The sequence below is a fragment of the Megalops cyprinoides genome, chromosome 15, assembly GCF_013368585.1.
Source record: "Megalops cyprinoides isolate fMegCyp1 chromosome 15, fMegCyp1.pri, whole genome shotgun sequence".
Taxonomy (NCBI): domain Eukaryota; kingdom Metazoa; phylum Chordata; class Actinopteri; order Elopiformes; family Megalopidae; genus Megalops; species Megalops cyprinoides.
Window position 1 is genome coordinate 33,736,829 of NC_050597.1, and position 12,225 is coordinate 33,749,053.

A 12,225-nucleotide genomic window follows, 5' to 3' on the forward strand; every position below is an offset into this window, starting at 1 on the left:
TCATCCTGCACTGGGGCCAAGTGTTGGCTCGTTACGCCCCTGATATCAAGCATCAAATAAAACTAAATTAACGCTGCCTGAAATTGAATACTGAAAGTTGAGGTCATGACACCATGTGCTTTTATTGAACTTCCCTCTCAATGTCCTCAGTAATACAGGCATTCATTGTTTCAATACATTCAACTGATGTGTCCGTTCTCTGAGCCAAGTCTACTTATGCAAATCTCCTCCATGACTCCAACAACACAGCAAAACTAAACAACAAATCCAATTCATTGCAAAAGCATAACACCCTTTTGTGTGAAAATGGTTCACATTCCATGCAATGCTGATTGACTTTAATCTCAGTTCCACAGGATAAAAAAGTAATGCTGTCTTTTACAAAAGTGTTGGATTGAGGAGACTGAACATTCTGTTTCCAACCCCCTAAATCTGAGGAAAAAAATGATAAGTATTTTGTTGTTCAACACTGATCCCAGTGCCATTGAATTATTCCCAGAGTTGACATCTGGTTATCTCAAGATTTGGCACAGAGCTAAATGCCAGAACTTTGCTTTATTACCCAACTAAAGTAGACAAACAATTCAACAAAACATCACAAAAAAAACTGCACAAAAAAGCAGGTGATGTAGACACCTACTCTTCACACAACTGATGCCAGCTACACCAGAGGGTTCTCTGGTACTGCATTCAGTATGAATCAGTCTTGTAATGAGAAGCATTTTGTATTTGTTTTTTGCACCTCTGAGTCACCATGCATATACCCCGTCCCAGTGATTCAGACAAACCAGTAAATACGTGAATAACAACTGTAATGTATGAATTAAAGACTAAGTGAAAATTTTGGTCAGTAAAATAAAACTTAGTGGAAGCTACAAATGATATAAACATTTTCAATGGATGAAGACTCTCAGGATCGTGGGCCAACTCGTCCTGCAGTGGCACGAAATGCTTGGTCACCGCAATCTCTGGAGATGCCACCCCTCTTGGAATTGTGCGCCCCTTCCTATGCCTATGCCCTACTGTAACCCAGCTCTCTCGCCCTATCTGGTCTGTATCTTCCCCCCTACCCGGCTTTGGTGAGCACACTATCTCCCTATAGGACGTACTCAATCAGTTCCTGGAACTCTAACAATTCAGGATTACTGTGGAGTCCAGCTAGTTGGGCCTCAAGATCAAGAATCTTGTTCTCCAAGTGCCCAACGAGTCAGCAATGGTCGCAAATAAACTCATCCTGGAGGTCTCCCTCCAGAAATCCGATCATCCGGCAACTCTTGCACAGTTTTGGCCACATTTTTTTCCCCTAACTGAACACGCTTTCCCTAAATAAAGATTTACTGTTGAGACAGAATTACCAGCTAAAAAGTGCTAAAAGCACTGAGGTGGCTCAGAACAGCCAAAGGCAGAAATCAAGCACAAGATTTGTGCTTGATTAGCCACTTAGCCTATTAACAATAAAACTATATTTACAGTTCAGCAGACACGCTAACACAACCAGAATCCTAAAATCTGACGCTGAAGAACAGTAGAAAAAAAAATAAACAAGCGAACCAGCTAGCTAGCTAAACTACCCGACTAGCTAGCTAAAGTATGCTGCTTAAATATTTAAAGATTTGCTCCTGAGAGGGCAAAAAACCACAAAAAAACTCTTGTCAGCTAGAATATGTGCCAAATTAGCTGCGTTTGCCAACGAGCTAACTCATTGGATAACGCTTCAATGGAGGAAAAAAGTGGAAAATTCCCTGTCTCTCCCCTAATGGCAACGAAAGATTCAACTTTAGGAGCAGATCAGACCTACCTTGTTTAATAGCTAGGTAAATAGCCCCAATTTTTATTTTTATCCTATTGAATGTAATAGCACAGAGACCACTCCACAAACACAGCACAAACACAGCAGGAACTTGTCCAGGCAAGAGCAATCGAGCAAGAGCAATCGAGCAATCGAGCCTGGCTCAAGTAACCCCACTGCTCAAAAAGCCTACACTTAGCCCTTCACTAGTAGCTCAAAAAGACTACACTTAGCCCTTCACTAGTAGAAAATTACAGACCTTTCCTCCCTTTCATATCTAAAACTCTTGAAAGAGTTGTTTTCACTCAGGTTTCTGATTTCCTTTCCCAGAATGACCTGTTGGATGCCAACCAATCTGGCCTCACAACTGGCCACTCCACTGAGACAGCCCTCCTGTCCATTGTCGACACCCTGCAGTCAGCAAGATCTGCCTCCTGAAAGCACTACTACAAGCCTACATTCCCATGCAACCACCATGTTCTGCTACCAAACGGTGCCTCCTGGTCCCATCACATTATAGCACAAAATCACTATCCTGAACTATCTCCGCCATCGTCCCTCAATGGTTGAATGAGCTTCCACACTTCATCCATATCCATTCTGCTGAGTCCCTCTTTAATGCACTTGTGTCTCTACCAGCTAGCTTGTATCTTGTCTGGCCAACTATTGAAACTTGGTCATGCAACACTTCTAATATTTTTCACTCCTTACATGGCTTTTTTCTTGTGTTGTACTCTGCCTCACTTGTAAGTCGCTTTGGATAAAAGCGTCTGCCAAATGAATAAATGTAAATGTAAATGAAATGCTAGGAGAGCAGGCCTCGCTGTCCACACCATTGCTTGTCAACACTGTACTGAGGTCTAAGAAAGTGTTTTCTGCTTTTTGTGATTATCACTTTGACTGATCCGAGCAGTAGCCGCTGAGAAATTGATTTTTCAGGTGGGATTTTACATATCTGCTCTCGATAGTAACAGTTTCTGGTTGCCAGTAAGGCCAGCTTCTGTCATCAACTTTAGAGAGAGCACTCCATACATGACATGACATGCTGTCATTTTTCCAGCTTTCTCCTTCGCAATCACAGCCTCATTTGCAAACGATTGTGTTTTTGGAAATAAGCTCATTTGTGAAGCTGGCTCATTTATTTTTGTTCTATTAAAAAAATCTCAGAATTCTTTCATGTGGTTGACATGAAGCCAAGACTGTTACTCTGTCTGAACTCCTGTTGAAACGGTCAACACGTGGTTCCTCCACTGGTGCAGCATTTTCGGGGCAGCTCAGGACAACGGGATTTCAGCCACGCTGTAGTTCCTCACAGACAGCCAGACACACTTAAACCAGGTCGTTCTCCTGCGTCCCTTCCACAGACTGCACCAATACATGCACCAATACAGTATTTTAATCCCATTTACCTGGGACAGTCAGTAGGCTTTTAAAGCATATTAAAAGTTCCAGCCTCATGCTGGCTAAACACCAGGCAGATTTTGGCATCTTTTCATCATAGACTAGCTGACCACCCAGAATCTGGCCTGGTGAATATTGCGCACAGGGCCAATGACGAAGGTGTTGAATTTTGCTTTGTCATATGACACATTAACCATTTTCAGCTATTTTTCCCAAGGTTCACAATCTTATAATCTGGTATTTAAAGCATTGCTCTCAGAACAATGTCGTCCTTGTTTCCACTCTAAGTCTTTGGCATGAAAAGCTTCCAATTAGGACTGTAATCATAACATGTGCCTTTGAATGGTGGTTGGTATAATTCATTCAGAGCTGTAGTAGCTTTTGTACAGCACACATTTTCATCAATAAATGGTGCAGACAGGCATCCTTTCTTTTTATATGGAACCATTATTATCATAATTAGTGCTGCCATTATAAACTACTATTTATGAGACCTCATGAATAGCTAAGGGTGTGTCATTCTACAGCTGTGACTATCAGAACAATCTACGAAAGGCTTTGCTTCCAACTCACATATTTCATATAAGAATGACAATTATCAAAGATTAAGACCTAAAAGTGTTAGCGGACAGTATTGTAGGCCCGTAAACTCAGAACAAGATCGTAAGGTTCATTTTCAGTGTTTGTTTTCCAGAATGAGTTTAGCATCTGAGTTTGTTTTGTGTGTAATGACGGAAACAGGAGCAGGAAAGACAGTGGTTTGTAAGAATGCAAATTCGATTCCTAAATTCCACTTGTTGCCCAAAAAGAGGAATCCAGGATCAGGATGTATGTCTTGTATGTATTTTTCTTTTTTCTTAAATGTGGGTATTATAATCGAAAAAGAAACTAAATGCCAGAAACTATCTACGGTGGAGTAGGAACTCAACTACAACGCACACTTTATGTTTGCATATCCCATTTATCCTACTACACAGGGCGCCGTTCAAAGACCCGATCAAAAAATCACTGAAATACTCTTGCTTCATAGAGACCTATGTTGTGACAATGTGCTGAAAATACTGGTATCTTGCTGATTGTTGTTCGCGTTTTTCAGTCCAACAGTTTTAACAACTGTACCGATCCCTTTCTAATATGCTGGTATGTCGTTTTTGTCATGGCGGAAGGCGACACTCAATGTCTTAATAATTACACACATTACGTACTGCGTGTTATATTGTCGTTATGATGGTTCACTGAGGCTGTTTAATGCTGCATCCTTCGGTAAAAGTTGAGTTTGCAAAATTATGGGGACTTAAAACCAAATACCATCCTAGTGTTGAAACAACTACATCAGAATTAGTTTAATTCACCATTCATTGGCAAGGTGAAATTATTCGAATATTCAGAGGATTTGCGTGTGAATAAGCAATATGCCAATCCCCTGTGAGATTAAAGAATAATTCAGTTTTAGAACTAATTCATAGCCTATAATATCCTTACATGTCCCCCATTTGTGTCTTGTGTAATATGCTGTAAATGTCAGAGCATATTCTGTAATGTTCCGTAATACTATCGGGAGAAAACGGTGGCAATCTATTGCAGGATTTTGAGCTAACGCCTGAGCCAAAAGTTGTTTATCACCTGTTGGCACACTACGAAATTAAGTCAACGATAGAGAAACGTACAGCCAGGTCTTGCCGCTTGCGTCGGTGCAGTAAACTGATGTCACACGGTGACAAAGGCTTTGTTGTGTAACTAATTGACGCTTTCACTGTCGGGATGTGTAAATACGTATTAAAGGAAGCTGTAGTCGGTGTTGTTATGTTCATTAAGACATTCTTCACTGGATTGTCGCAAAAGAAAAGGGCTTTACATAATAACGTGCATGCTTTTTCACGTGAAATGCCCCTTTAAAAGGAGGCTCCGTTTGAACCCGTTCAGACGCATCAGGGGCCAGCCGACAGTGGAATAGTGGTCTGCGGTTTCTGCATCATTCTGTGTCAAGCATCGCATTCAAAATGGTGACTTCGTACCCCTTACCGGAAGGATTCTCTGAATTCGATGTGTTCTCCTTAGGCTCTGCTCTTCTCGTGGAGGGTAAGTGTCTGCAGAGTAATGGAATTCATTGATGCCTCTTACCTGCGAGCTCTCAGGTCTCACGCACTACCCATACATACAGATTAATAGGGGCAATTCTAAGAATAGTTTTGATGTCAACATGATTGTTGGTCTGTCCCGAATAATTCGTCCTGAATATTCAATTTATCCTATACATTTATCCAGACAGGCTCGTATGATGTTGCATAACATACACAAACAATAATTAGGTCTCTAAAAGGACAACAGTTCTCTTAATTTAAATATTACCTCCTGCGGTAGGCCTATAAAGGATCACCTGCAAATGGAATGCTAAACTGCTTCAGGAAATGTGTTTTATTAACTGTGCTGGTATACCCATATTCCCATGTGCTTATTGCTTTTCTCTGTGTGTTTCTTTCCATAAGGTCTCGTTGGAATCTTTCTCAATGGCCTGACTCTGATTTCTTTCCTTAAAGTAAGGGAATTACGAACCCCGAGCAATTTCCTCGTGTTCAGTTTGGCTATGGCTGATGTCGGGATTTGTATGAATGCGACTGTGGCCGCTTTCTCTAGCTTTTTGAGGTGAGAATTCATTGCACATAGTTTTTGTTTTTATATAATTGTATTTCACTGTATCTTTTTTTCCTTCTATTCATTTGTGAATGAACGCGCGAAGCACAGTAACACACTTGGAAGAGGACACCACTGCTATACAGAATACACAAGATGGAACAGTCCTAGCGTCAGATGGGAGGGTGTGTAAATTAATTGAACTGACGACAAGAGGTGGAAAAGAGGTGGTTTTGTTGAGACAGGATGTGAGAGGATAAGGGTTAGTATTCACAGCTATGTCCTTGGCTAGGATTAGGGGTTTTTCTGCAGATGTGGATGCCAGTTAGCCAGAAAGATGTAGGAGAACGGAGCCGAGGATGTAGTGCAAGAGAGAGCACCGCGATGCCTGTGCAATGCCTTTCGTTACGTACTGCATAACACATATTATTAATAAGTTGTAAGCGATTAATATAGGTCAGTCACATTAAGACAACAATTTAAAATAAGAACTTATTCCTGAATTTATCATCAAACCTAAATCCGCGTATTGCCAGTTCTTTCAGCCCGGTAATAGAAGCGATAGATGTTTACAGGTTACAGCACCGCGTTTGGCGAGGATTGGTTTGACGTTTGCTTTTTTCATCGGCTGTCAATCAACATTTTCAAAAGGACTTTCAACGTGGACTGTTTCTGCACATAGAAAGTTATTTGAAAATAATGGAAAATAACCGTTTGACAAGCCATACATATCGTTGCAGCTGACATGAACAGTAACGGAGAAGTACATTTTCAGCAGGGCAGGTCCTCGTGCACTTGTGTAAAGAAGTATAATATTAACATTTTTCAGAATACAGTCATTCTAAATTGAATATCATTCTCATGAAAAAATGTGTAAATATATATATAAATGTTTTGTCCTAACACCTAGAAAAGATACATTCAACGTCCCCAAATAAAATGCATATTATTACAAAATTTCTTTTGTGTGGTGTAAAGTATATGAATTTGGAAGTTACCAATGCATTTTCCAAAATATGCAGTATGTTTTCCTTCATGTAAAAGTCTATGACAAATATTGGATGTTATATCTTAAGGGATATTACCAAGCACAATCTATTTTCCTATGAAATAACTGGCCACTCTTTCCTGTGTTGCACAGATACTGGCCCTACGGCTCAGAGGGATGTCAAACTCATGGATTCCAAGGCTTCGTGACAGCTTTGGCCAGTATCAACTTCATCGCTGCTATTGCCTGGGACAGATACCACCAGTACTGCACCAGTGAGTAGAGCATTCTAAGGACAGATACCACCGGTATGGCACCAGTGAGCAGTGCATTATGGGGCACATAACACCACTATTGCACCAGTGTGTACTGTGCATCCATTGCAACCACGCTAAAAAATAGAAGTTAGGAATGGAGTTTCTGTAGGTTCTCGCTTTGAGGGCTGGCTTGCGACTGTGTCACTCTGTATCAAGAGCTTGTCTAGTTAGTATGTATTCTTGACTGGATTTGATTTGTAAAGTTTGTCCTCTGGGGTTAAAGACAATACACAGTGATGTCAGGGTGATTTCAGTAACACAGTTAGAGAAACAGTTACTGTGATAGAGCTCTGCATCTCTGCTGTCAGATTTTGCCAGTACCACTGAAGACCAGAGGATGCCCATTATCATGGCAGTAAATCATGGCAGTCTACCAAAGCCCACAAGGCTTTGAGGCATAGATAGCTTCTCACCCTACAAAGGACTACACACACTCAGTGGGCACTGTTCAAAGGCCTCCAACAGTCTGCCTGTGTTATCACCCCCCTGTTGTGAAACAAGGTACTGCTGTTTACAGTAGCTTACTGAATAAGTTGCAGTGGGGCTACCATCTCTAGGGCTGTTTCATCCAGCATCTGAAAGTGACAGAAGGATGCGACACGTAAAGCATACTGGCTCCTACAGCAGCCTGCATGGTTTCATTTCAGATATCAAATAATTTTATATTTCAATATAATTTTATATCCTAGTGAACAGTATATCTTTTATTTCAGTTAAGGACAGCCTCTGCTTGTACTGCTTGTATTGTAGTGTTAATCCTTCTCTGGGATTGATTTCATAGGAACTAAATTACAGTGGAGCAGTTCTGTGACTCTGGTCATCTTCATCTGGCTGTTCACTGCCTTCTGGTCTGCCATGCCTCTGATTGGCTGGGGAGAGTACGACTATGAACCACTGAGGACCTGCTGCACCCTGGACTACTCCAAAGGCGACAGGTACCCACTGGCACTGCTATGATTGCACCCCCTGCTGTAAGGCATGGCAAAGCTTCCTCTGGGAAAAGTATCATGTCAAAATCCCCAAATTAACAAGTATATGATAATACATTTCAAAAGCATGATGCACGTTTTAGAAAACATATAAATTATGGCCACTTTGGCATATGTAATTGCACGCTTACACTGTGGAGTATTTAGTGTTGAGTGTATACTGTAAAACATATTCAAAGTAAATGCAAATGGCATTTTTATAAATGAGTGTCAATGAAATATTGTGTAGCATATGTGGTACATATTCTGGTACATTTATTCCATACATTCAATATTCTGGTAAAGATTTACATATTCCATAATATTACTTTTTCATAAAGGCATATACAGCACTCAGATGAAAGCCTAAGAGCTGCATCAGAGTAGTTCAGGAAAGCATTGGTTACTCATGGTTTATGAGATGAGGTTTATTTTATTCTTCACACCAGGAACTACGTGTCGTACTTGCTCCCTATGGCCTTCTTCAACCTGGTCATCCAGGCCTTCACTGTGCTGTCCTCCTACCAGTCCATTGAGAAGAAGTTCAAGAAGACCGGTCAACACAAGGTTGTCCTTGTTTTGGTGTATTTTTCTCTCTGTCATTTTATGTTGCATAATCCAATTAATTACAGTGCCTGAGCAAAGCTCAGACCTCGTGTCTGTGAGCACAAAGACATCCATGCAGTGGGAACACTGGACCTTGTAGAACTGTTACATAAACGATGAACATGGTCCCTCTCCATCTAGTGCTTCAAACGGGTGACATCATCACTTTGAAAAGCACATTCTTCTGGAAGTCTCCAGTGCTGCTGATTCTCGCAGGCTTTTTTTGGGCTGGATCTTAACAGCAGTTGGAATGGCTACTGTGAGGTCACATTACACCACCAGTCAACTTTAAACTGAGCAGTGACCATGTTTAAGTTATTCAGAATTAAAGAACAGCTTCTGACAAGGCTACTTCAGGACACAGCAGAGGAATCAAGTCTTAGTTGCTGGATCTACTTTTGAGCATGTTCTGTTGTGTCCAAGGTGAGGTCTGCCTCGACTGTTGGGATTATGATGTGTGGTGTTCCAGTCTTTATCCTTAGCATGTGATAGCTTTGTTAGACGTCCACACCCCTCATGGCTGCGGCTCTTTTTCTATTTGCAGTTTAATACCAGCACACCTCTGAAAACGCTGCTTCTGTGCTGGGGACCCTATGCCATACTGTGCCTGTATGCAGCTGTGGAGAATGCCAACCTCGTTTCTCCCAAACTGAGAATGGTAAGATGTCAACATGTTTTGTAAATCTTTATGTATTTGCGCACACACTATGTTGAAGTGAGAGAGCCAAAGGTCTGTCTGTGAATTGCCAGTTCACAATATTACTCTGTTCTGTAGCTGGTTTGTGACATTCCAGCTCATGATGTTACTTTTTTGCAGTTGGTTTGTCAGTTCACAATATTACCGATTTGTAGTTGGTTTGGGAAATGCCGGCTAATGATGTTACTTTGTTTTGTAGATTGTTTATGAAACTCCAGCTAAAGATGTTACTCTGTTTTGTATACTGTTTATGAAAAGCCAGCTAACAATTTTACTGTGGTCTGTAGATTGTGAAACTCTAGATAAAAATGATACTCTGTTTTGTAGATTGTGTGTGAAACACCAGCTAATGATGCTACTCTGTTTTACAGATGGCGCCTATTCTGGCAAAGACCTCCCCGATCTTCAATGCCTTCTTGTATGCCCTTGGAAATGAGAACTACAGAGGAGGAATTTGGCAGTTCCTCACTGGGCAAAAGATTGAAGTGCCTCAAACTGACAACAAGTCCAAATAAATTAAACATTCACGAATTACACTCAATGTTCCTATGCTTTCTGTCAAGGTATGACACAAATTCAGCCTGTCATCATTGAAACCTGAATATTCACCCATTGCTCTATTTATTTTCATTTGTTGTACATAAGCAGGTGTGGGTGAGGTCAGGTCAGCCTTGTATTTCAGTGGCCAATTTAAGTGTTCCTAGATTGAAATATGTCTGTACTGTGCCCTGTTTATGTATTAAGCATTCATTTTCACAAGCATTTCATGAGTTCTGACATTGACGGTGCAGGTACTGGTTGGCCTCAGTAGTCCACTCCATTCAACGGATTGAGTAAGGACCTGTTACACCCATATATTTAGTTGCAGACTGAGGCTGAAATAATTTGTGTTCCTAAAGAACAACTGAATTTTGATTCTCTGTGAATTTACATTGACTTTTAATTCATGCCTTATCATTTCTTATAATTCATTTTCATTTTGTGCCACTTATTCTTTAGCCAAACAACATGGTTATAATTTTAAATGTATTAGTGTTTCAGAAATGTCACAAGGAAAAAATGGTGATATAGCAAAATGAATGTTTTCCTGCCATTTTCAGCAGTGCAACATATATAGTCTTAAGTCCAAATGGGGACACAATATGCCATTTTACTTTGCTCCTGTAATATGCTGTACTATAATCTATATATGGAACATATGTACAGAGAACGTGTTTTTCTTGCACAATCATATATTCATCCCAAAGTGTTTCAATCTTTTCCCTACAGGATAAGATCTAGATCAGCCCAGTAGAATTAGTAGAGCAACACTGTCTAATCCTACAAACAACAGGGCTTTTCATGAAAAGATATTCCCTAGCCCTTGAAGATTAGCACAGAGAAGATCACAAATCAGACCTGCTATATTTAGACATGCTTTTCTCTTTAGATATTATTCAAAACAAAGCACATTTCTTATGTCACTGTTCTACACAAAGAGCCTCATTTTCATCCAAAATGCTGTAAACTACATAAATCTATATTTATGGGAATAATATACATTTAAAATAATATCAATTATAGAAGAATTAAACAATATAATGAAATATTCAAATAGTTATTTTACTTTAATGTGAAGCATACTATGTGACATATTATAACTGGTAGCTTTCTCTTTCATTTGAGTAACAAAGGTTTCCAGTACTACTCTGATCTTACTGGAAGTTACTGTTAGATTCAAACGGTGGTTCTTATCACAAAGCTATAATGATTGTACAATGAATACCTCTAACTGTGATGCTGGCAAGAAAAAATAGAACCAAATTCAGGGAAATGTGGTTATTTATACTATTTTTATGGGGTCACTACCTATTCAGGAACAGCAGACTGCCATAATTCTTAGGGTTCCAGTATGGAGTACTACTATTGAGTGTAATACATTCCTTTCTTTTCTTGAAATGGGTGACCTCTGTTTCAGGCTATAAAGCCCACTTCAGAGGAAAATGGTAACTACTAAATTAAATTTATACTGAACAATAATTGTAACTGCCTTAATTTAGCTCAGAAATGAAGACACGGTTAGGCTGAAGTCAGATTGGCACCTTCCTTCTCACCTGCCTGCTCCTTAAGTCTGACAGTCTTTCACCTGACAGCCATTCAAAGGTTAGTGCCTGTGACTTTCTCTCTGTCTGTATTTGGCAAGTTTCTCCCAGTGGCTCAACATTTAACAGTCTGGCCACTGAGCTGGACCAAACTCTTTGCTCACATCTGTTAGTAAGCAACATGTGGCCAACCAAAAAATTGCACAGTAAAGTGATACGCCACCACCTTTAAAATGACTGTAGCCTAAAGCATGAGGCAGACTTCTGATGTTACACTGTTCTGTTAGCTTTGAAAGGACACTTCAAAAATGTGAGACTATGCAGACCCCTCATATCCTCGGTGCAATATCAGAACCCATGGCAGATACCATATAACACATCTATTTGCAACCTCTATGCTGAAAAATCCCTACGAGAAAATAACGTCTACATGCAATCCCTATGCCGAAAACTGCTATGAAAAAAGAACATGTCCCTGTGCTGTAAACTGCTATGAAAAATAACTAATCTTCTCACAATCTCTATACCTAAATGCCTATTCACAACCTCTGTGAGATACAGTATGATGCCAATGCTAATTAGCATGAATCTGCCTACCTGTAATAATCTTCATCTGTCAGTGTCTATGTCAAGTTTGTACAGCAGTTCACAACCATGATCTGTGGTAATGACCTGGAAATAGGCTCAGCTAATATTCTGTCTGATTGCTGCTAACTAGTTTCAGGGAGGAATCGTCTGCTGTCCTAT

At 40.2% G+C, this 12,225-nt stretch overlaps 1 protein-coding gene across 1 annotated transcript; it reads left to right on the forward strand.

Annotated features, from left to right (window-relative positions):
* Window positions 1-4,949: 4,949 nt before the first annotated feature.
* On the forward strand, window positions 4,950-10,437 carry rgra (retinal G protein coupled receptor a). Its single transcript, XM_036547103.1, has 7 exons — window positions 4,950-5,269; window positions 5,677-5,833; window positions 6,963-7,084; window positions 7,908-8,061; window positions 8,544-8,661; window positions 9,245-9,358; window positions 9,769-10,437. Exons 1-7 carry the CDS (start codon window positions 5,191-5,193, stop codon window positions 9,910-9,912), a joined length of 888 nt encoding a protein of 295 aa, XP_036402996.1. The 5' UTR covers window positions 4,950-5,190; the 3' UTR covers window positions 9,913-10,437.
* Window positions 10,438-12,225: the final 1,788 nt, after the last annotated feature.